A 26,399-nucleotide genomic window follows, 5' to 3' on the forward strand; every position below is an offset into this window, starting at 1 on the left:
TGTATCATCATACAATCAGATGCAGTCTAGCTAATTTACCACAAGCACTAATGGGCAAGGACAGACAATGTAGGAGGGATGGGATGGGGGAGGGAGGGGTAATGAATAGTTGGACAACCTCTATGGCTAGGTACTGTGAATCTTGCTGGAATGGTTTAATAGTAAATAAGCATTTTAGAGGACAGGGAATGTAGAAGGGGGTAGTACATATGCATTCAGTATTTTGGATAAGAATATGTTTTGAGGCAAAGAAAAAGTCCTTACTGTAAGTTATCACTTGATCTTAAATATATTAGGCATTTAAAAGAAGGGGTTGGGAGGATGGGGGAAGGGGAGTTTGCTGTTATTACATTATAAATTGAGCAGTGCATAGGGATTTGCAAGCTTAAAAAAATAAACTTACCCTATATATTTGTATTTATTTGTATTTATTCTTGTTGGGTTTGAGGTCATTAAAATGAAAGGTTTTTGTAAATCAGTAATGAATAAAAACAATCATGTGCCCTAAGCAGTGATCAAGCAATGAACCCTTACTTCATATACTTTATACTACATGTATCTCTGAAAAAAAATAAGTTCTGACCCAAACACTCTCTCAAACGACCGTCCCATCTCTCAGCTCCCTTGTCTTTCCAAGCTACTTGAGAGACTTTCCTAAACTCGCCTCACACACTTCTTAACTCACACAATTTATTGGACCCACTGCAGTCAGGCTGCCGTTCCCAACAGTCCACAGAAACAGCAATGACTAAGGTAGCGAATGATTTGTTCTGATCTGGCTAAGTCTAAAGGCTAGTACTTCTTATCCTTCTAGATCTTTCTGCTGCTTTTGGCACGGTTGACCACTCTCTTCTCATACAAACACTATAATCCTTAGGTCTTCAGGACACATCCTTTTCTTGGTTCTCATCCTACTGTACCTCTCATTGCTCTTCCAGTGTTTGTTTCTATGAATACACCTCCTCTTTACTACTTCTATCAGTTGTAGCACAAGGCTCAGTCTTAGGTCCTCTGCTTTTCTCAATCTATACCACATCTCTTGGCAAACTAATCTGCTCTTTCGGATCTCTGTATCATCTGTATGCAGATGATACTAAAAATCTACCTATCCTCTCCAGATTTGTTATCATCTGTATTGGTCCATGTCATTGAATACCTTTGAGACATTTCCTCTTGGATGTCAGCTCACCACCTCAAACTTAATATTTCCAAAACAGAATTAATTATATTTCCACTGGCCAATAGTAGTTACCAACCTGATATCTCTATTACCCCTTTCACATTGCACAAATAACCCGGTATTTTGCCGGGCCGATAAGGGGCACTGTGCGATGTGAAAGGGTCCCTTCAGAACTGTCCTTTGTTGCCTACATTCAATTTGTCTCTAAATCATGTTACATACATCTAAAAAAACATATCCTAAATATGACCATATCGAACACTTGACACCGCAAGAACTCTAATCCATGCACCCATTATATCACGCATTGATTATTACAATAGTCTCTTTATTGGTCTTCCCAAAAATAGACACACTCCACTACAAGTCACTTTGAATCCAGCTGCAATGCTGATCTTCCTTGCCAACCGGTCAAAGTCTGCTGATCTGATCTGTCAGTCCCTCCACTGGTTTCCGGTATTCTACTGTAGTCAATATAAAATACTTTTACTTACAAATAAGACTATTAACCAAACTGCACAAACATACATCTCTTTGTTTATCTCCCAACCCAACCTTTCCCACATGTATACTTGCCAAAGTACCTCAATGTTACCTACTTTTTTTTTTTTTGTAGAAACGCTTTTATGGACCACAGAAGAGGAAGATGATGTTCATGGGACTCGTACGATTGGGAGTATGGCTGAATTTCCGCCGGGCTTGGAAAGCCGGCTTTGAGGGAAACCTGGAAGGAGAAGGTCTAATCCTTGGTGGCATGTTTGTGATTGGCTCTGGAAATCAGGTGTTAAGAACTTTATATTACGGATTCTATTGTTTGTTTAATATGTGATTGCTCATTTTACAGAGGCTGGATCGAAATTTGTAGAGCCACTTGTCTTTTTTCTAGTTATTTTCCCAGCATGCTGCACTTTGTCAGCGACCACTTTACTACTAACTAATGTTGCATTTTTGTGGAAATGGTCCAAATAAGTTGTGGGGGCTACAGTTTTTTGTGGGAATACTGGGGCCTTTTTAAATTGATGTTGAGTAAATGTATTATGCGTACAAACAAATTGTAAACGTTCATCACTTATATATTTATTAATTGTACCAGTAATACAATGGAAAATTTTCTTATAAGTAGTACATATATGTTAATGAGAAATCCTCCTTCAGCACAGTAACTAAAACTACTGCACCATTATTATAGTCGGGAGAAGTTGGTACAGTGTATTATAGTGATAACACTAAGGTCTCAACTTGTCACATTGAGCAACTGCTGCATGACCAGCTAGGTTGCAGTCAGATTTCTCAGTCACATGTCTGTCATATAGAACAGTAGTGTTTGTTACAGCAGCAGCTTGAGGGGTGCAGCAGTACAGTTTACTAATGAGTGGGGGCAATTACTGGGAAAATCTTCTGTTTTAAGAGGATTTTCCCTAGAATGACATGATGCAAGTAGGTTTGTATTCCATTTATTGAAGAAAACATTCCAGTTTTGATTAGTGCATATCACGTCGTAGACCAGCAGGAGTGGCTGCAAAATCATATCCATGTCAAGACTATTTCATGTCTCCACCTACAACGGCGATCTTATATGCAGAATTCATGGAGCCAGTGTTTCGGTTCCCATGGCCATACTGCATGACCATAGGCGTTCTCAGATGGTAGCTTATCAAAAGATTTGCGACCACTAGTGGGCATCTCAATACATTTATAAGTGGCTACAGCATTAGCATATTTTTGCACATCCACTGCGTTGTGAATCACAATCAGGCCCTCTTAATGTGCATAACATTTTGTCTGCTGATAATCTAAATCTTCCACAGTGCACTAAGGTTAATGTGCCCAAATAAGAGCCATGGCAAGATTCTTTAAAGTGACTTATAGTAAACCGTTGTGTGCATTCTGTTTGCGTGCAATGCGTATAGTGTATCTTAATAGATGTCTATGAATCATAACATTCTGTTTCATGTTCAGCAAATCTCTCAGTGAGATTAAGGAGAGGAATTCAATTACCCACAGTAAATTGCTGTAGGTAAAAATAGGAGGTAGCCTCAGGCTTTGACATGGGATAATGGACGTTAACTCACAGAATCCATGCAAAGTTCTCGGATTCGTACGTTAACCCTGTTGCTGCACCCGCTAATCCTCAATTTGTCAGGAATTATTTTTTTTCACCTGACTGAAGCAGGTGGAGAAAAATCCCTCATGACAGCCAGCTTTAGGGCTAATTGGATAGCTTCGCCTTCGGGGGATCAATTAGCAAGACGTAATCTCCAGTTGCTAACTGAAATTCCACCTAAATAGTATTAATCCATGGTATTTCTGCATTAAATAAGGGTACGCATATTTAAACTACTGTAGATTAAAGCTTCTAAATGCTGCTCAGGCCAGATGTGAAATCGGAATAGTAATTTCCTACAGTAGGTACCAGTACACATGTAACACTTTCATCAAGACTATATATGTTATGTACAGTTAATGACTAAAGTGAACTTCCAAGTGTGTTTGTACACAGCATTCAGTGTTGCTTGCATATGAGTTAAAAATAAGCCCTGGTAGGTGGAATGTTTATTCTAATCAAGAGGTAGTAAAAGCTTCTAAACATGCCAGCAATTGTGTATTTAAATGATTAATTACCAGCAATAAAACAAATAAAATGCATTAGCAACCACTGGCACAACAGTTAAAGATGTACAGTAGGCTGTGTTCATGCAACAGCTTGCAATGTGGTAGATCACCCACATAGAAATAAATACATATATTCCACTAATAAAACCATTTGCAGTTTTCTTTTGCTCAAGGCTTCTTTGTTTACTAAAGGAGTTGAAAGTAAATGTAACAAAGGGCACGATAGATGACGCATGTAATTCCGCTTACCGTTTCTGTCAGATATTGGCTCACAGTAGTATTTTTGTGCCCTTTGTTAACAAATGTACAGTAGCTTTTGTAAAGTATAGCTGCCAAGAGACATATCTGCAATACCATGTCATAGTTCTTCTTCTAACTTTTGTGTTTCACAATTTCCAGGGAATTCTCCACGAGCATCGTGAGAAGGAATTTGGAGATAAGGCGAATCTGACGGCCATCCTTGAGGCAGCTAAGAAGATAACTGTGCAGAAAACTTCCCATTAAACAGTGGCTATTGTTCTACGTAGCAGCCTTTACTGATGCAGTGCAGGCCTATGTCCACAAAATGTGCTATGTGTAATACTCTTACCTCAGTTACACACAAAATAATTCCGCAGACACCTTATTTATTTTTCTGAAAACATTATACATAGTTGTGCTGTCATTACTGAAAGCGTAACACACACACACACACACACACACACACACACACACACACACACACACACACACTTACTTTGACAATTGTTCCCTAATACTCCAATCTAGGGGGTTGGATTGGCAACCAGAGGACCATAGCATCAAGAATAGTGCCTGGTCTACTTTAAAAATGTATGTGTTTATTTATTTATAACAACTTATTGGGTGTTCCTAAACTGCTGTGTGGCTCCATCATCACTTATAGCTGCAAAAAAGACACATTGGGAGGGAATTCAAATGTTTGAAAGTCGGTTTGGTGTCTGTTATTTACAGTCTATTAGATAGGAAAAAACAGACACCCAACTGACTTTTCAAACAACTGAATATAATCAGATTAATGTGAATGTTTTGTCAAAGCCGTTTCCACTAGCAACATGTTATCAGAGCCATGTTTTAGGAGGACCTAGCATACAGTATATGATAAATTAAAAACTCAAATGTGCTTTATATTTTGAAACACAAAGTAGTAAAATACACAAAAGTAGGTTGGGTACGATTAGCCGACAAGGAACATGTCGACACTTATGTATACATGGATGATGTCGGCATGATGAAATGCCGACATTCCGGTTCCCAGTGGTTTGTCGCAGCGGCGGCTCCTGCTGGGTGACGACATTATGACAGTGTTAGTCGACTTTCTGGACGGATACCCTTGAAAGTATAAGCAGTCAGAAAAACATTTTCCAGGTAACCTTCTTTTTTTTTTTTTCTTTTTTTTTTTTTTATGTTTTTCGTGCACATTTTACAAACTGTTGGAGGAAACACCCCAAAAATAATTAATTTATGTCCATAAACATTGAAGCTTTACTAAAGCCATGTTCTTTAAAATGAATATGAAAGAAAACCGATAGCCAATACAATTTTTCTAATGCTTTGATTAGTATTATGTGATTATAATATAAATAAAGAAAAGTCAACAAAGGGTCAATCTGTTACTTTTGAGTGTACTGTATCAATATATTAGTAGTAATGGCGTGAACAGACGCTTGTGCAAGTGGGTAGCAGTTGATTTACCGATTATTATAAATCCGACAGCCATTGACCTACAGTCAAAATACCGACATGCATTATGCCAACATGTTCAAAATGCCAACATAGAATACCGACATTTGAAATACCGACATGTCAAAATACCTACATGCGTTTTTAAGTAATTTTTGCCCCAAAACAGACTTGTTCATACTTTTCCATCCCAGTGGACCTGGAGGGGGAATATAATAGTGTGCCTACACAGCGAGCCATGCGAGGGGACACAGTACACTTAGATGGTGTCTATGTCAACATTGACACAGAAAAACGCATGTCGGTATTTTGACATGTTAACATCTCAAATGTCGTTATTCTGACTGTCAGCATTTCGGGCATATCGCTTTTTTTCTTGGGGGGGCATTGTGAACATGTCAGCAAAGTGAATGTCTGCATTTTGACCGTGTCGGTATTTTGACTGTAGGTCAATGGCTTTCGGGATTATTACCGTCTGTATTGTGCATCAGATTATTTTGTACTCCAATTCAATAGAATCTAATAGTGCTATGTAAACACCAGGAAACATTAAACCCCAAGAAACATTTCTCACAGCGATACAGGATGTCTTAGTGCAGCAATTTATTAAAAAGGGAGTTGCCAGAGAGGTGTTATGGTAACTCAACCCTCCTCTGATTTCTAGCTAACTGTATTACATCAGCATAGTGCCAATGTGATACGTAAAGGAATGGCCACCGAGCAAAGGAGTGTCCCGAGGCAGCAGCAGGATGGTCCCATAAGCAGCACAGTGTCCTCTTCACATGCCCAGATAAGAAGCTTTTTGTTACTTAGAAAGTGGCTATCATGTTTCTACATTATTAAGAAAAACCACAGATGCCCCTGAAGAAATATGATTACTCCAAAGACTGCCTTTTATTACATATTGGACAACATTACAAACTCCTTTTTAGGGACGAAAATCTGTATGTCTTATGTCACTTAGGCAGGAGCTATTTGTTTATTGCCTGGAGATAAAGTTTTTAAAAATTCACAAACCAGAATTGATAACAATATTTTGTACAAATCTTTAATATTGCGTGAAGGCCAAATATATATCCAATAATTTTTTTTTTTTTGTACTTTTATGCCAGTGGTCTTCATTCATCATAATTTAGTAGATATAGGGGGTCATTCCGACCTGATCGCACGCTAGCTATTTTTTGCAGCGCTGCGATCAGGTTAAAACTCAGCAAAACTGCGCATGCACTGCATTGTGCAGGTGCGTCATACGGGTACAAAGCGGATCGGTGCTGTGTGATGGATTTAACGAAGAATCCATTCGCACAGCCGATCGCAAGAAGATTGACAGGAAGAAGGTGTTTATGGGTATCAACTGACCGTTTTCTGGGAGTGGTTGGAAAAACGCAGGCGTGTCGAATCGTTTGCAGGGTGGGTGTCTGACGTCCATTCCAGGGCCCGAGAAAAGACTGAAGTGATCGCAGCGGCTGAGTAAGTTAAGACCTACTCAGAAACTGCACAAAACTTTTTTGTACTGCTCAGCTGCACAAGTGTTCGCACACTTGCAAAACGAAAATACACTCCCCTATAGGCGGCGACTATCTGATCGCAGCGCTGCAAAAAATAGCTAGCAAGCGATCAACTCGGAATGATCCCCATAATCATTACGATAATACTTTATTATCCAGCACTGAAGGATCGACTTGTTCTAACCATAAATGTTTTAGGATGCAGTATGATATCTAGGCACTTAGGATCCCAGCAGCCGGAATACCAGCGGTGAGCACAGCATATCCCCTTGCGGGCTCACCACACTTCAGGCCCAGTGGCGGTTATATTCCCCCACGGTTGGTGGCGTGGACCACCACCCGAGTGGGGGCTCTGGCTGGCTGTCAGGATTACGACCTCTGGTAATTTAATGGGTGTCGGGATTCCGGCGTCTGTTTCCTGACAGCTGGCAAATTGAATGACTCCTGTTTATTACTAATACTGACTGTAGAACACAGCAACTTAGCATGTCGGCGGCCATGTTCTTGTGATTCACTTCACTAGAGCAAATAGATGTTTATTAGCATCCAGGAAGGGAACATCTGTGTGCTCATATGAGTGTCTTAAGAAACATGTGTAAATATTTACCATTGGTAAATTTTTCCAAAATCTATTTTTAACCTAAGTAATGATGAGCTTCCAGCAAACCAAGCTGGATCACAAAGCAGCAAATACTTTTTAATAGTACTTAAGTTGTGTACATTGAAGGATTGCAGAAGTAATCCTGTTATTAAGAGGCTGATAGCCAGGCAGCTCATATGACCAAGTGTACTTGACTGATACCGGTGAGATAATGAATATGAGAATCCTTCTTCAAACACTCGTTGCTCTAGGCTGTGTACTGTGCTGACTGTATCTGACATGCCCAGGCAGCAGAATGTTCCTTCTGCATAAATATTTATCTAATCAGGTATGGGTTTCTTTTCTGTTATAGACTACTTTTGTTCATTTGCGTTTTTGGAAACAAATTTAGTAACCTGAGGCAATAATGAGCTAATGTATAAAAGCATGGCGCAATGTGGTTCTGCTAGTGCCAGCTGGGCATCTATGGTGGCACGAATACTTACTTCCCAGAGTACATATCATTTCTCTTTGTTTTAACACTAAAGGATCCATAATTCTATAAACGGCGGCACCACTGATTAAGGTAAAATGTGTATAAATATTGTTGCTCAAGTCTATAAAAAGGAGTTCTAAAAGAAATACATTTTCTACATACACATCTGTTTTAAATTCTTCATTGACTTTGTTACTGTAGGAATTGTTAGTATTTAGGCACTGAAAATACACATGCCAGAGTCACAGTTGATTGGGAAAATAATGTTTTGTATAGCTAACTACCTAGATGTTAACATAAAACATATATGTTTTGCCAGCCAAGTTGATAAAATGCAGCGTGAAGGTTTCTGGCGAGGGCTGGGTGTTTCCTTACAATGAGTAGAAAGGGGAAAGGAACAAATGTACCCTCAAAGGGCGGCATGACCCAAGAGTTTCACAACTTGTCCTTAGCATTAATCATTTATACAATCTCCAGTTTGTTTTTCTTCTCTAATCCTGTTGTAGCTGTAACATTTTGCGTTTGTTCACCGCTAAATAGCTACAGTACACTTCTTTATCCCATCTGCACTAATTGGAACTTGAAATTTCCAAAAATTAACTAGTTGTTTTATCTTCCATTTCAGTAGACAGCAGGTTATTGCTCCATTTTTAATGGATAGGAAGAGACCTATGTTTCATAAGGTTTCCTGTGTTTTTATTTTTTCTCACACAATAATAATTGTTGCGAAAAGTAAAGTACTTTACTAAAACTTAGAACTTGAGTGACTGTACTGGCCAGTATATGCCATTTCTACAGTACCATGAAGCAATTTAAGTATTCTGCCTTGGAGGGTGGGGATGAGGTTCTTCATCACAAGCTTGCTTCCCTATCTATGCCCAATCCCTCTACAATGAACTGATCTTATAGTTCTTCTTCCCGGTCCATAGGCTCCTCAGGATTACTATGGGGGTTTAGGTGGTTTGAAACGAACAGGGCACCAAACAGTTAAAGCTTTACAGTTCCAGAATGCACTGGATCCTCACCTATAGCCCCTCCCAAGCCCCAGGCCATTCAGTTTTGTTGCCAGAGGCACTTCTTTTTTTTTTTTTCAGGTGAATGCTGTTACAACCTCAAGGTTTTTCTTTATGTACCAGAGCTAACAGTGCCGAGTAGCAGATGGACAACAGGGCCCGCAGCTCCATCACTCCTGCTGGTGCCGCGACACTGGCGATGAGGTCCAGTGTTACGGAAGGCGCCGGTAGAGCATATGCTAGCTACAGGTGTAGCAGCAGGTGTTCATTTTATGCCACATAATAGTGCCCTAGTTCTATTCTAAACCATAATAATGATAGTTAATAGTTATGTCATGTTGTAGGGCTACTGATAGTTAATAGTTATGTCACGTTGTAGGGCTACTAGTACACATTGGGCCTATTTTAGAGTTGATCGCAGCAGCAAATTTGGACAGGGGCCCACCTTTCCTGTCAGTGTTACAGGTGTTTTATAAATTTTTCACCATTGGTTGGTACATGTGTCCCTTACAAATGTTTGCCTTGGGTCCTGCAATATAGCTAGATATGCTTATTGTAATGTTGTATAAAATAAACTTTTTTAGATTTGGGTGGGTAGTGTTCAAACTGAAATCTAGATTGCAGTGTAAAAATAAAGCAACCAGTATTTACCCTGCACAGAAACAAAATAACCCACCCAAATCTAACTCTCTCTGCACATGTTATATCTGGCCCACCTGCAGTGCACATGGTTTTGCCCAACTGCTAATAAATTTGCTGCTGGGATCAACTATGAATTACCCCAATTATGCAACACAGTACCCTCAAGTCAAATTATGACACAGTGTCCCCAGGTTATATTATGCCACACTATAGTGTCCCCACTTTATATTGTGCCTCATTACAGTGCCCCAGTTCATATTAGTTAACATTATAATGCCCTCAAGTTTATTTTATACAACATTACAATAAGCATATCTAGCTATATTGCAGGACCCAAGGCAAACGTATGTAAGGGACACATGTACCAACCAATAGTGAAAAATGTATATAACACATGTAACTCTGACAGGAAAGGTGGGCCCCCGTCCGCTCTATCCCCATAGCAGCTTCACTCCCTGCACCTATGGTAGACATGCCCTTGGCTAGATATCACTTTCCCAGGCCGAGGACTGCAGCCGGACAACAGGGGAAGGTAAGTGGGGGTTTAAGGCCTGCAGAGTTGGATCGACCGAGTTGCTCGCATCTTCCGTTAGACCACCAGGATAGATATATATATATTTATACTGACACGGGGACGCTTATTTTACAACCTTATTCCAAACTGGAATAAATTAATTTTTCCCCTCAAAATTCTACACACAATGGGGGTAATTCCAAGTTGATCGCAGCAGGAAATTTTTTAGCAGTTGTGCAAAACCATGTGCACTGCAGGGGGGGCAGATATAACATTTGCAGAGAGTGTTAGATTTGGGTGGGTTATTTTGTTTCTGTGCAGGGTAAATACTGGCTGCTTTATTTTTACACTGCAATTTAGATTGCAGATTGAACTCACCACCCCACCCAAATCTAACTCTCTGCACATGTTATATCTGCCCCCCCTGCAGTGCACATGGTTTTGCCCAATTGCTAACAAAATTCCTGCTGCGATCAACTTGGAATTACCCCCAATACCCCGTAATGACAACGCAAAAAAGTTTGTTTTGAGATTTTTGCGAATTTATTTAAAATAAAAAAATTAAAAAATCACAGCCTCATGTCTTTTTTTAATATGATGCTACAAGCTTGGCACACCTATCTTTGGGCAGTTTCGCCAATTCCTCTTTGCAGCACCTCTTAAGCTCCATTAGGTTTGATGGTAAGCGTTGGTGCACAGCCATTTTCAGATCTCTCCAGAGATGTTCAATCGGATTCAGGTCTGGGCTCTGGATGTGCTACTCAAGGACATTCACAGAATCCACTCATTTGATATCTTGGCTACGTGCTTAGGGTCATTGTCCTGCTAAAAAATGACCCGTCTTCCCCAGTCTGAGGTCAAGAGTGCTCTGGAGCAGGTTTTATCCAGCATGTAATTAGCAAAGTTTGGTCACAATTCATGCGCCTACTCAGCAGCCCCAATGGTATTAAGTGTCACCAACACTTAAAACAATGCAAGAAAAATGGTATTTACCAAACAGGTCATAGGCGCTTCAGATTCATGAGTGATTTTATCATAAAATTACCCAACCGGTGTAACAATATTCAGAAGTCACTTACAAAGATAACATAAAAACACAAACATAGTGTAAAACTGTGAAAATAACAACATTAAGTGCAAAAGGTTTAAAATAGACTCGTACCCAGACTCATAGTCTACCTAACTGGTAGACATATATCGCTTTGTGGGGGAGCGGGCCAACAGTGTGGTTTGTCCCAATCCTTCCTGACCTCTATGAACGGAGGATCCCTTCAAATGACGTATCCACAATGTTCATATAAACAGAAGAAAACTCCAAATAGTGTAAAACTTTTTCATAAAACATAAACAAAAAAGTAGGCAGTTGGACAGACAGATGGACTCTCACCATGTGTTATTCTCTACAGATAACAGTAGACACTATTGCATTAAATTATTCCAACCATGCATCCCCAGGAGTCATCATACGCAGCCAGGTAAGTAGTCCACGTGTCCTCTCGTTACCTCTACCAACGCGTCTCAATAACCCAGTGTTATCTTTTTGAAGATGCAGGAGGTAGCTATACAGTGTAGGTATTTATAACCCACCTAATGAGGCTAATTGGTGATAAACAAAACACCTATTACCAGACATAGATCTACTATTCTCTAAAGTCCCTATATTTAACAAATAAAGTTCAATCCCACAGAGGCCATTTCATAACATCCGTGTGATTACCCAGAGTTCCGAATGTCCTGTTCCCAGGTAAATTACATCTACATCAATGGCCGCATGTATCCCGCTTCCGGCAGAAGCCAGGCATCCGTAAGCTTGCCTGCCGGATATCCTGTTGCGTTACCCAGCACTGTCGGAGTGCAGAAGTCCCCCTGCGCGCTCCAGCGGAAATGTGGTGTTCCAGCGTAATAAACCACGTGCCCGGAAGTCAGGCATAGGTACATTGATGATATTTTATCTACTTGGAAAGGGGAGAGGGAATCATTGGAATTGTTCTGTACTTATCTTAATAATAATGACAATCATGTCAAATTAAAATTTTACATTAGTCAGGAGGAGGTTAATTTTTTAGACTTAACTATTTTTATTGAAGAGGGAGAATTAAAAACAAAGACGTTTATCAAACCGACTGACTCTCGATCCTATATTGATTGGTTGAGTTGTCACCATGATAATTGGCTCAATACCATCCCTAAGAGCTAATTCAAATGACTCAAGAGGAATTGTACTGATCAAAAGGTGTTTCAACTCAGGCAGCGGCAATGCAAGAGTGCTTTATTACTTGTGGGTATGATAAAAAGAAAGTAAAAATAGGATTTTAATTACCTACCGGTAAATACTTTTCTCGTAGTCTGCAGAGGATGCTGGGGTCCCATTTAGTACCATGGGGTATAGATGGGTCCCTTGGGAGCCATGGTCACTTTAAGAGTTTAATAGTGTGGGCTGGCTCCTCCCCCTATGCACCTCCTACCAGACTCTGTTTAGAAACTGTGCCCGAGGAGACGGACATACTTTGAGAGAAGGAAATACACTACGGGAGGGAGAGCGCTGAGGCTCCTGCAGAACAGATTGACCAAACTGAAGGTGCACAGAGGCCAAAGCATTGAACTTGTAGAACTTAGCCAATGTGTTCGACCCTGACCAAGTAGCTGCCCGGCAAAGCTGCCAAGCTAGACACCCCGGGCAGCTGCCCAGGAAGAACCCACTTTACTGGTAGAGTGGGCCTCAACAGAATTTGGATGCGGCAATCCCTCTGCAGAATAAGCATGCTGGATAGTAAACCTGATCCTGAGAGAAATCGTCTGCTTCGAAGCAGGACACCCAACCTTGTTGGGATCATAAAGGACAAACAAAGCATCCGACTTCCTGTGACGAGAAGTTCTCTTCACATAAATCTTCAAAGCCCTCACATCCAAGGACTTGGAATTAATTGAGGATACCACAATAGGTTGGTTGATATGAAAAGCTGACACAACCTTTGGAAGAAATAGCTGACGCATTCTGAGCTCAGCCCTATGTTCCTGGAAAATCAAGAGGGGCTCTTGTAGGACAATGTCCCCAATTCTGACACACACCTAGCAGATGCCAATGCCAACAATGTGACCGCCTTCCAAGTAAGAAACTTGACCTCTACCTCCTGCAAAGGCTCGAACCAATCCGATTGCAGGAACTGCAGCACCACATTAAGATCCCACAGTGCCCTAGGAGCCACAAAAGGTGGTTGGATGTGCAGAACCCCATTCAAGAAAGTCTGAACCTCAGGGAGAGCAGCCAATTGTTTGTGGAAGAAAATGGACAAGGCAGAAAACTGGACTTTTATGGAGCCCAAGCGTAGGCCCACATCCACACCTGCTTGTAGAAATAGGAGAAACCATCCTAGTTGAAACAACACCGTAGAAAACCTCTTGGATTCACCCCTAGACGCACACTTTTTCCAAATCCGATGGCAATGCTTAGACGTCACTCCCTTCCTAGCTTGGAGCAGAGTAGGAATGCCCTTCCGAGCTAATATGAAGCGTTCAACCTCCATGCCGTCAAACGTAGCCGCGGGAAGTCTTGATAGGTGAACGACCCCTGTTGCAGAAGGTCCTCGCGAAGAGGAAGAGGCCTTGGATCCTCCAGCAGTAAGTCCAGAACATATGTCATGCATGATATGGGCAAGTGTATGCTTGTTAGGTTACGTAATTGGGGTGAGAGGCACAGCTGTGGGATGTTAATCCCGGACTACTCAAAACTGCGGCTTCTTCCCAGTATGGGATATATTAGAAGAAATATACTTTAAAGTACCCCCTATGGAGGCCACCCCGAGGGGGTCTGCCACCGAAGCCTGAAAATTGTACAGTTTTGGGCATGGTATAGACTCCCCAGGAGAAGATACACATTCTGCAGTACAGACAAAGTCCCTTAAACATGGAAAAGTGGGTTACACACACACACACAGGAAAATGTCAACACAGTTTCCACCCCCAGAATATCTTCAGAGAGTCACAGAGTACAAGAAGCCAGCCACAGTGCGCCCTTATTGTTATGAACCACAAGCAGTGGTTCATTCCTGTTCACTTTCTGTTCATGTATTTTATGTTACAGTTCTCTTGCAGGCCAGGATTTCCTTTGCTCTGGTTTAGAAGACTCTTGTTGGCCGCCGGTGGTGAGTCTGTGTAATTGCAGCCTGTTTCCATGTGTTTAGCCTCACCTGTCTGTTAATTGCACCTGTCAGTTTGGAGTCGTGCAGCAGGACAGCTACACAACATAATTAATTAGGGTCCCTGCTGTGATTGGAGGAATTCCTTGTTATATTCTCCCTCACTGCCTGACACAGACATCGGTGATAGCTTCTGTCTAGCTGCTTCCTGCTTTGAAGCATTCCTGTCCAGGAGTCCTGTGGATTTGCCTGTGCCTGATCCAGTATCCTGCTTCTTGGTGTCCGCTGGTCTGTCGTTTGGAATTCTGCCTGTCCTCCTGTCCTGAGAGCCTGTGTCAGCTACTTAGGGGGTTCCTGTCCTTTTGCCAGTATTCGTACCGGTTTCGTGAATAGTGGCTTCTCTGCGTCCCTCGGCCTAGGCCGTAGCTACTTGTTGCTTTTGCTTTGGATTTTCTGCAGAGGGTTCTGCGTGTGCTGTCCTCACCGGAACACAGCGGTGTTGTGTCGGCATATGGACAGCACTGCCTTTGTTGTAGTTTTTTTGTCTTGGCGGCTGTGCCGCACATACTTTATTTTAGTTCTATAGCACCCATAACTGGGTACTTCCTTCTCTAGTTAGAGGTTCCCCTTGTCATCACCCCGTCTCAGTCTACGCCTTGTCTCCAACTAAGACCGGGGGGCATCGGAGTTGGGCAGACATAATCCGCCCTTCAAACGTGGCTGCCGTGGGCCCAAGACACCATAGTCACGCAGGCGTAGGTTGACAACGAGGGTAAGACAACGGAGTTAGGGGGTGCTGCCGAGCTCCGTTTATACTGCAGCTTGCGTTCCAGTGCTTGGGGCTTGTCCACCCAGAGTACCGAGTACTGCGAACGTAACACTTATAGGCTTTTATTATGATAAAAAAACCCACTGACTAGCTTAACCTTAACAGGGTAGCCAGTACATAATTTACTCTCCCCCCTTGTTTATAACCCCTTGTTTCCGCAGTGTAGTTATGTGGAGGACAGTGCTCCCTGTCAGCGTGTGTCTGCAGGGAGAAAATGGCGCTGGTGAGTGCTGGATCCGCTCTGAGGAGAAGCCCGCCCCATGTAATGGCTAATCTTCCCGCTTCCACTGATTATACTGGCCTGAGATGATTTAGCTACTAACAGTGGGATTAGCCCCTGTTAGCATATGTGACCAGTGTAGGGTATGTGCGCTGGCCCTAGGTGCCCCCCACAGCGCCGCACATCAGTACCGCTGAGCCTTCTGGAGCGCAGCCTGTCAGAGTTGCGCTCCTACCCTTGTGCCACCATTCCCGCCGGCGACCCGCTTACTGGGGTGCCAGCGTCGTACTCACCACTCCATCTTCTGGCTCTGTTAGGGGGTGGCGGCCGTGCTTCAGGAGTGAGCGGTCACCTCGTGGCCTTGCGATCATCACCCTCAGAAGCTCAGTGTCCTGTCAGCGGAGATAGAGATCCATTAACTTCTAGAGTTGGTTCCTACTCATATGGATGTTAGGAAATGGGCTCTGTGGGATTGAACTTTATTTGTAAAATATAGGGATTTTAGATAATAGTAGATCTATGTCTGGTATTAGGTTTTTTGTTGATCACCAATTAGCCTCATTAGGTGGGTTCTAAATACCTACACTGAATAGCTACCTCCTACACCTTCAAAAATATAACACTGGGTTATCGAGAAGCGTTGGTAGAGGTAACGAGAGGACACGTGGACTACTTACCTGGCTGCTTATGACGACTCCTGGGGACGCCTGGTTGGAATCATTTAATGCAATAGTGTCTACTGTTATCTGTAGACCATAACACTTTGTGAGAGTTTATCTGTCTGTCAAACTGCGTACTTGTTTGTTTATGTTTTATTAAAAATAGTTTTACAATATTTTGAGTTCTCTTCTGTTTATATGAACATTGTGGATACGTCGTTTGGAAGGGATCCTCCGTTCATAGAGGTCGGGAAGGATTGGGACAAACCACACTGTTGGCCCGCTCACCCACAAAGCGATATATGTCTACCAGTTAGGTAGACTATGAGTCTGGGTACGAGTCTATTTTAAACCTTTTGCACTGAATGTTATTTTGACAGTTTTACACTATGTTTGTGTTTTTATGTTATCTTTGTAAGTGACTTCTGAATATTGCTACACTGGTTTGGGCAGTTTTATGATAAATCACTCATGAATCTGAAGCGCCTGTGACCTGTTTGGTAAATACCATTTTCTTAATCCAGGATGTCTCTGTACATTGCTGCATTCATCTTTCCCTCTATCCTGACTAGTCTCCCAGTTCCTGCCGCTGAAAAACATCCCCACAGCATGATGCTGCCACCACCATGCTTCACTGTAGGGATGGTATTAACCTGGTGATGAGCGGTGCCTGGTTTCCTCCAAACATGATGCCTGGCATTCACGCCAAAGAGTTCAATCTTTGTCTCATCAGACCAGAGAATTTTGTTTCTCATGGTCTGAGAGTCCTTCAGGTGTATTTTGGTAAACTCCAGCTGGGCTGCCATGTGCTTTTTACTAAGGAGTGGCTTCCGTCTGGCCACTCTACCATACATGCCTGATTGGTGGATTGCTGCAGATATGGTTGTCCTTCTGGAAGGTTCTCCTTTCTCCACATAGGAATGCTGTAGCTCTGACAGAGTGACCGTCGGATTCTTGGCCACCTCCCACACTCACATTCTGAAGCCCTTTGCGGAGTGCTAAAAGCATCTCTGTGCTGCGATCGCCTCTGCCTGATTAACAGGCAGAGGCGGTCACAGGGCGAGAGGGGGCGTTCAACGGCATTTGAACACTGTTGGCAGGGCGCGGTCCGGACAACGCAGGCGTGTCTGGACCATTGCGGGGGATCACGGGACGTGGCATGTAGACCTTCAACACAGCAGATATTTTTCTGTACCCGTCCCCAGATTTGTGCACAGGCAGGGAGCTACTCATGGGGGCAAAAGCATAAGCATCGCCACCGTTATTTAGCACATCTACGATCAGATCTGAATTAGCCCCTATCTTATAACTCACATTTTACTTGTAACTGTGAGTGGTGTCACATTTGCATGTTATTATTATTATTATTATTATTATTATAGTTTTACTAGGCAGGTATGTTTAACTACAGTTGCAAGAAAAAGTATGTGAACCCTTTGGAATTTCCTGGATCTGTGCATAAATTGGTCATAAAATGTGTTCTGATCTTCATCTAAGTCACAACAATAGACAAACACAGTCTGCTGAAACGAATACCACACAAACAGTTATATGTTCTCATGTTTTTATCGAACACACCATGTAAACATTCACAATGCAGGGTGGACAAGGTATGTGAACCCTTGGATTTAATACACTCAATACAGTGACTCCAGCACCTGTCCTAGAACCACCATGGGTGGCTTCTTTTTCTTAGGTTAGTAGAATGCTTGCCCATGTCGACTCTACAACAGAGGTTGCCTCAACAGTCTCATACTTTGTTGTTGGCTCCCCCTTATGTAACCTTTTTGGTTGGACATGTTTTCACAGTCTGTCCAGAGTCTAGCTCAGATGTCAGTTGCCTTTAAAGATATGTTACAGAGTGACAGACCAGTGGCCATCAAAGTGTCCAGACGAGTTACACCCTCATCACAGTCGGCGCAGGACTCGGATTCTGATCAGAAGGAAGACAATGCCTCAGACTTTGGTTCTTGTCCAGAACACTGTACTAAGGTTTTGTAATATTCCTGCCTTAGGGCCTAATTCAGATCTGATTGCAGCAGCAAATTTGTTAGCTAATGGACAAAACCATGTGCACTGCAGGACAGGGCAGATATATTATGTGCAGGGAGAGTTAGATTTGGGTGTGGTGTGTTCAAACTGAAATCTAAATTGCAGTGTAAAAATAAGCAGCCTGTACTTACCCTACACAGAAACAAAATAACCCACATCTAACCCTCTCTGCATGTTATATATGCCCCCCCCCCTCCCCCTGCACTGCACATGGTTTTGCCCATTAGCTAACAAATTTGCTGCTGCGATCAGACTTGAACTAGGCCCTAAGTCAAAGCAGTCAAAACTATACTTGACATAGAGGAGGAGGAACCAGCTTCTAGGCATAAGGGTCCTATCTTTAAGCGACACAGCCGTTAAAGTTCCCTCAGTCAGATCAGCTCACTGATCTTATGTGTGAGACCTGGAGTACTCCTAGCTGAAAGGTTCAGTTAGCAAAAAAAAGAAGAAGAAGAAGCTGGCTTTTCCCAGTGGGAGAATGTATGAAGTGTGAAGTTATTACCCCTCTGTAGATGCTCAAATAGCTCAGCTTGTGAAATGCTCTACATTGCCTGTACCTTCTACATCCTTTCTTAAGGATGCAACGGATAGCAAAATGAGGATTTTCATCAGAACCATTTTTTATCAGGCAGGTGCTATTACTCGCTCAAGCCATGACTACTGCTTGGGTATCTAAAAGCATTGAGGGCTGGGTAGACGCAGTGGAGGGCAGTCTCTCTGCAGAGGCTACCCGGGAGCAGCACTCCTATATTTCTCTTATTAAAGAGGCAGCCTCATATATTGGGGAAGAAGCCCTGGATACAGGAATATTTACTCCCAAGGTATCAGCAACTTTTGTAGCTGCTAGAAGGGTGCTCTGGCTTCGCTCTTTGCAGACTCCAATTCAAGAAAGTATTGGAATCATTGCCTTTTACAGACTAGATTTTGTTTGGCTCTGGTCTAGACAAAATGCTATCCACTGTAACAGCTTCCAAAACAGTCTTCCTGCCTTTGGCTGCAGCTTCTAAGACCAAGGCATCATCCTTTAGGTACTTTTGGCCATAGGGAAAAGCCAAGGGGCAGACTTCTCCCAATCAGTGCAGTTCCCATAAGGGTAAGCCAAGAACAAAGCAATCTTGGGCTGCCAGACGTTTGGTTTCAAACACGGAAGACAAAACCTCTGCCTGACTGACCAGGCCTCCTTCTGGGAGACCCCCGAGGGGGAGGCCGGCTTCTTCACTTTACAGAGGCCTGACAGAAGACTACCACAGACACCTGGATGCAGGAAGTGGTCTCTCACGGATACGTTCTCACCTTTCAGAGATGTCCTCAACAGCACTTTTGTTGTACGGCCACTCCAGCAGGGAATTGGCCCTGTAACAGGCTATTCATGGACTTCTACAGTCAGGAGTTATAATGCCAGTTCCGTTACTTCAACAATTGACAGGGTTTTACTCCCCACTGTTCCTGGTCCGCAAACCAAATGGCTCTTTTCAACCCATACTCAATCTCAGGGCTCTCAACAAATTTGTCTGAGTGCCCAGGTTTTGCATGGAAACCCTCCCTTGTCCTGGCATTGGAATCTAGGGATTTTATGGATTCCCTGGACATTCAGGACTCATAACTACATGTACCTATCAATGCCATCCACCAGCGTTACCTCAGGTTTGCCATTCATTACCAGCATTATCAGTTTCGGGCACTACCCTTCGGACTCTCTACAGTCCCACAGGTCTTTACCAAGATGATGGCAGTCATGGCTGCACATCTCAGGCATCAGGGAATCCAGATTTTCCACTACCTAGATGACTTACTGATCCTGGCTCGGTCTCCGGAGGTTCTACATAGCATCTCCATTTGACCATTACCTCTCTGCGAACGCACAGCTGGATTATCAAATGAGAGAAATCCTTCCTGGTTACGTCTCAAAGAATATTACAACTGGGAGCCATCCTAGATTCACAGGCTCAGAGGATTTTTCTGGCAGCAGACAAGATAACATTACTCCACTCTCATCTGCACAGTTTTCTTCAATGCCAGTGAGTGTCCATACACTCAGCCATGCAGATCCTGGGGTCCATGGTCTCCACCTTCGACATGGTGGAATATGCCAAATTTCACTTCAGACCTTTGTAACGCCTGATTGTGTCATGTTGGAACGGACAGCATCATCTTCTCAGAGCCTAGACAATGGTGTTGTCACAGGAGGTTTTGCTGTCACTTTACTTGTGGCTTCAGACGTCCCACCATTTTGGATCTCAGATTGGGTTCTACTCACCACGGATACCAGTCTACGGGGGTGGGGAGCAGTGACCAGCCAATAATCCTTGCAGGGACGTAGGATAGTCTCCAAGGGTCACCTTCCCATCAACATACTGGTGGGGTCATCCAGAGGTGGAACTCTTGGCATCACGCCAGAACCACAAACTGCCAGTATACGGGTCCAGTACCAGCGATCTCACAGCTGCCTTCGTAGATGCTCTGGCAGTGCGGTGGAACTTCAATCTGGTATACATCTTCCCTCCAGTTTCACTTCTTCATAAGTACAAGCAGGAGGGAGGAACAATGCTTCTCATAGCTCAAGACTGGTCAAGGCATCCTTGGTTTGCAGACCTGCAGGATCTGTCAGTCGACCCTCCTCTCAGACCGCCTTTAAAGCAGGATCTGTTAGCACAGGGTCCGTGTTTACACCAAGACCTGGCTTGGCTGTCTTTGACAGCATGGCTCTTGAGACATCCCTTTTAAAATGTAAGGGCTTCTCGAGCTTGGTTGTACAGACAAAGCTTAAAGTACGCCAAGCTGCTTCAGCAAGGATTTATTACAGGATTTGGCACACTTATTTCCGGTGGTGTTAACCAAGGAACTACAAACCTTCCACTTTCAGAGTGGCAACATTACTTGCTTTCCTTCAAGCAGGACCCTGAAGAAGAAAAATAAGATTTTAAACCTACCGGTAAATCTTTTTCTCCTAGTCCGTAGAGGATGCTGGGGACTCCGTAAGGACCATGGGGTACAGACGGGCTCCGCAGGAGACATGGGCACTACAAAGAACTTTAGAATGGGTGTGCACTGGCTCCTCCCTCTATGCCCCTCCTCCAGACCTCAGTTAGAGAAACTGTGCCCAGAGGAGACGGACAGTACGAGGAAAGGATTTTGTTAATCTAAGGGCAAGATTCATACCAGCCCACACCATCCACACCGTATAACATGGAATATACTAACCTGTTAACAGCATGAAACAAAACAGCATCAGCCCGAGACTGATCAAAACTGTAACATAACCCTTATGTAAGCAATAACTATATACAAGTCTTGCAGAAATATGTCCGCACTGGGACGGGCGCCCAGCATCCTCTACGGACTAGGAGAAAAAGATTAACGGTAGGTTTAAAATCTTATTTTCTCTTACGTCCTAGAGGATACTGGGGACTCCGTAAGGACCATGGGGATTGTACCAAAGCTCCAGACCGGGCGGGAGAGTGCGGATGACTCTGCAGCACCGATTGAGCAAACATGAGGTCCTCATCAGCCAGGGTATCAAACTTGTAGAATTTTGCAAAAGTGTTTGAACCCGACCAAGTCGCCGCTCGGCAAAGCTGTAATGCCGAGATGCCTCGGGCAGCTGCCCAAGAAGAGCCCACCTTCCTAGTGGAATGGGCCTTTACCGAATTTGTTAACGGCAATCCAGCCGTAGAATGAGCCTGCTGAATCGTGTTACATATCCAGCGAGCAATAGTCTGCTTAGAAGCAGGAGCGCCAACCTTGTTGGCTGCATACAGGACAAACAGTGCCTCTGTTTTCCTAACCCAAGCCGTCCTGGCTACATACATTTTTAAGGCCCTGACTACATCCAGAGACTTGGAATCCTCCAAGTCACTCGTAGCCACCGGTACCACAATAGGTTGGTTCATATGAAACGATGAAACCACCTTTGGCAAAAATTAAGGGCGAGTCCTTAACTCCGCTCTATCCACATGGAAAATCAGATAGGGGCTTTTGTGAGACAAAGCCGCCAATTCAGACACCCGCCTTGCAGACGCCAAGGCCAACAACATGACCACCTTCCAAGTGAGAAATTTTAATTCCACTGTTTGAAGGGGCTCAAACCAGTGAGATTTTAGGAACTGTAACACCACGTTAAGGTCCCATGGTGCCACTGGAAGCACAAAAGGAGGCTGTATGTGCAGCACTCCCTTTACAAAAGTCTGGACTTCTGGGAGAGAAGCCAATTCCTTCTGAAAGAAAATCAATACGGCCGAAATCTGTACTTTAATGGAGCCCAATTTAAGGCCCATATCCACTCCTGTCTGCAGAAAGTGGAGAAAACGGCCCAGATGGAAATCTTCCATAGGAGCATTCTTAGCTTCACACCAAGATACATACTTTCTCCAGATACGGTGATAATGTTTTGCCGTCACCTCCTTCCTAGCCTTTATCAGAGTAGGGATGACTTCTTCCGGAATGCCTTTCCCAGCTAGGATTCGGTGTTCAACCGCCATGCCATCAAACGTAACCGCGGTAAGTCTTGGAACACGCAGGGCCCCTGTTGCAACAGGTCCTTTCTGAGAGGAAGAGGCCACGGATCTTCTGTGAGCATTTCCTGAAGATCTGAATACCAGGCCCTTCGAGGCCAGTCTGGAACAATGAGTATTGTCCGCACTCTTTTTCGTCTTATGATTCTCAATATCTTTGAGATGAGTGGAAGAGGAGTGAACACATAAACCGACTGAAACACCCATGGTGTCACCAGGGCGTCCACTGCTACTGCCTGAGGGTCCCTTGACCTGGCACAATACCTCCGAAGCTTCTTGTTGAGGCGTGACACCATCATGTCTATTTCAGGAAGTCCTCAACGACTTGTTATCTCTGCAAAAACTTCTTCATGAAGTCCCCACTCTCCTGGATGGAGATCGTGTCTGCTGAGGAAGTCTGCTTCCCAGTTGTCCACACCCGGAATGAAGACAGCTGACAGAGCGCTTATGTGATTTTCCGCCCAGCGAAGAATCCTGGTGGCTTCCGCCATTGCCACTCTGCTCCTTGTCCCGCCTTGGCGGTTTACATGAGCCACGGCTGTGACGCTGTCTGATTAAATCAGAACCGGTAGGTCGCGAAGAAGATCCTCCGCTTGACGTAGGCCGTTGTATATGGCCCTCAATTCCAGTACATTGATGTGTAGACAAGCCTCCTGGCTTGACCATATCCCCTGAAAGTTCCTTCCTTGTGTGACTGCTCCCCATCCTCGGAGGCTCGCGTCCGTGGTCACTAGAACCCAGTCTTGAATGCCGAACCTGCGACCCTCTAGAAGGTGAGCACTCTGCAGCCACCACAGGAGAGACACCCTGGCCCTGGGGGACAGGCTTATTCTCTGATGAATTTGAAGATGGGACACGGACCATTTGTCCAGAAGGTCCCACTGAAACGTCCTCGCCTGAAACCTGCCGAAGGGGATGGCCTCGTAGGTCGCCACCATTTTCCCCAGAACTCTAGTGCATTGATGGACTGACACTCTTTTCGGTTTTAACAGGTCTCTGACCATGTTCTGGAGTTCCTGGGCTTTTTCCATTGGGAGAAAAACTCTATTTTGTTCCGTGTCCAGAATCATGCCCAAGAAAGATAGCTGAGTCGTCGGAACCAACTGCGACTTTGGAAGATTTAGAATACAGCCATGTTGCTGCAGCACACTCAGGGAGAGTGACACGCTTTTCAGCAACTGATCTCTCGCCCTCGCTTTTATCAGGAGATCGTCCAAGTACGGGATAATTGTGACTCCCTGCCGGCGCAGGAGCACCATCATTTCCGCCATTACCTTGGTGAAAATCCTCGGGGCCATGGAAAGCCCAAACGGCAACGTCTGAAACTGGTAATGACAGTCCTGTACAGCGAATCTCGGGTACGTCTGATGAGGGGGATATATGGGGACATGAAGGTATGCACCCTTTATGTCTAGAGACACCATAAAATCCCCCGCTTCCAAGCTGGAGATAACCGCCCTGAGCGATTCCATCTTGAATTTGAACTTTTTTAAGTACAGGTTTAGGGATTTTAAATTTAGAATAGGTCTGACCGAACCATCCGGTTTCGGGACAACAAATAGGGTTGAATAGTACCCCTTCCCCTGTTGAACTAGGGGAACCTCGACAACCACTTGCAGTTGACACAGTTTTTGAATTGCAGCTAAAACGATCTCCCTTTCTGGGGAAGAAGCTGGTAAAGCCGTTTTGAAAAACCGGCGAGGAGGCACGTCTTCGAATTCCAGCTTGTAGCCTTGGGATACAATCTCCATTGCCCAAGGATCCACGTCTGACTGAACCCAGACGTGGCTGAATAGTCGAAGACGTGCCCCCACCGGAGCGGACTCCCTCAGGGGAGCCCCAGAGTCATGCAGTGGATTTAGTAGAAGCCGGGGAGGACTTCTGCTCCTGGGAACTAGCCGTAGCAGGCAGTTTTTTCCCTCTACCCTTACCTCTGGCGAGGAAGGAAGAGCCCCGACCTCTTCTGGACTTATGCGACCGAAAGGACTGCATCTGATATTGCGGCGTTTTCTTTCGCTGTGGAGAAACATAAGGTAAAAAGGTAGATTTACCCGCGGTAGCTGTGGAAACCAGGTCTGCGAGACCTTCCCCAAATAAATCCTCACCTTTGTAAGGTAAAACTTCCAAATGTTTCTTTGAGTCGGCATCACCCGTCCATTGGCGGGTCCACAGGGCTCGCCTAGCAGAAATCGCCATGGCGTTGGCTCTCGAACCTAGCAGACCAATGTCTCTCTGAGCGTCTCTCATATACAAGGCTGCGTCTTTTATGTGACCTAAGGTCAATAAAATGGTATCTAGGGTATCAATGTCAGCTGACAAGGTATCAGTCCAAGCTGCTACAGCGCTACAAACCCAAACCGACGCTATTGCCGGTCTGAGCAAGGCCCCCGTATGTGTATAAATTGATTTTTAGGTAATTTCCTGTCTGCGATCAGCAGGATCCTTGAGGGCTGCTGTGTCTGGAGACGGTAGCGCCACCTTTTTGGACAAGCGCGTTAACGCCTTGTCCACCCTGGGTGAGGATTCCCACCGTAACCTGTCCTGCGCAGAGAAAGGATACGCCATAAGAATTCTTTTGGGAATCTGCAGCTTCTTGTCTGGAGTTTCCCAAGCCTTTTCAAATAACTCGTTCAGCTCATGAGATGGGGGAAAAGTTACCTCAGGTTTCTTTTCTTTAAACATGTGTACCCTCTTGTCAGGGACAGAGGGGTCATCCGTGATATGCAAAACATCTTTTATTGCAATAATCATATAATGAATACTCTTGGCCACCCTTGGGTGTAACCTCGCATCATCGTAGTCGACACGAGTCAGAATCCGTGTCGGTATCAGTGTCTGTTATTTGGGATAGGGGACGTTTTTGAGAACCTGAAGGGCCCTGTGACACCGTCAAAGCCATTGATTGACTTCCTGTATTATCCCTGGACTCTTCTTTGTCTAATCTCTTCTGTAATAAAGCCACATTTGCATTTAAAACATTCAGCATATCCATCCAATCATGTGTCGGCGTTGCCGACGGAGACACCACAATCATCTGCTCCACCTCCTCCCTAGATAAGCCTTCCGCTTCAGACATATCGACACACACGTACCGACACCCTCACACTCTCAGGGATATATCTATATGGAGACAGTTCCCCAATAAGGCCCCTTGGAGAGACAGAGAGAGAGTATGCCAGCACACACCCAGCGCCAACTGACACTGGAAACCAACTTCCCAGATAAACAGCGCTTTTATATAAATATATCTCTTTTTTGCCCTCTGTCACCGTGTACAGCAGGGGAGAGTCCGGGGAGCCAGCTTCTCTGCAGTGTGCTGTGGAGAAAATGGCGCTGGTTAGTGCTGGAGGATCAAGCTCCGCCCCCTCAGCGGCGGGCTTCGGTCCCGCTCAAAATTACAATACTGGCGGGGGATTAAAATATATACTGCCTCCGCAGCCTATATACTTGGTAGCCAGTCCCTAGAGGTGTATATTGCTGCCCAGGGCGCCCCCCCTGCGCCCTGCACCCATTAGTGCCCGCTGTGTGTGTTGTGTGTGGGAGCAATGGCACGCAGCGTTACCTCGGAGAAGATCTGAAGTCTTCTGCCGCCTGTGAAGTCTTCTTTCTTCTTATACTCACCCAGCTTCTATCTTCCGGCTCTTTGAGGAGGACGGCGGCGCGGCTCCGGGACGAACGGCGAGGGTGAGACCCGCGTTCCGACCCTCTGGAGCTAATGGTGTCCAGTAGCCTAAGAAGCAGAGCC

The 26,399-nt window shown here is 44.3% G+C and overlaps 2 protein-coding genes across 2 annotated transcripts in view; both read left to right on the plus strand.

Annotated features, from left to right (window-relative positions):
* PRXL2A (peroxiredoxin like 2A) overlaps nucleotides 1-5,414 on the plus strand; it is a 40,829-nt gene extending 35,415 nt beyond the window's left edge. The window contains exons 5-6 of the mRNA XM_063958769.1: nucleotides 1,797-1,961; nucleotides 4,193-5,414. Coding sequence (XP_063814839.1) covers nucleotides 1,797-1,961; nucleotides 4,193-4,297 — 270 coding nt within the window. The 3' untranslated portion in view covers nucleotides 4,298-5,414. The remainder of the gene's footprint in view (nucleotides 1-1,796; nucleotides 1,962-4,192) is intronic.
* Nucleotides 5,415-6,648: 1,234 nt separating this feature from the next.
* TSPAN14 (tetraspanin 14) overlaps nucleotides 6,649-26,399 on the plus strand; it is a 201,503-nt gene continuing 181,752 nt past the window's right edge. The window contains exon 1 of the mRNA XM_063958768.1: nucleotides 6,649-7,931. The gene's annotated coding sequence lies outside the window, so the exon portion shown is untranslated. The remainder of the gene's footprint in view (nucleotides 7,932-26,399) is intronic.

Source organism: Pseudophryne corroboree, chromosome 3, assembly GCF_028390025.1.
Source record: "Pseudophryne corroboree isolate aPseCor3 chromosome 3, aPseCor3.hap2, whole genome shotgun sequence".
NCBI lineage: Eukaryota > Metazoa > Chordata > Amphibia > Anura > Myobatrachidae > Pseudophryne > Pseudophryne corroboree.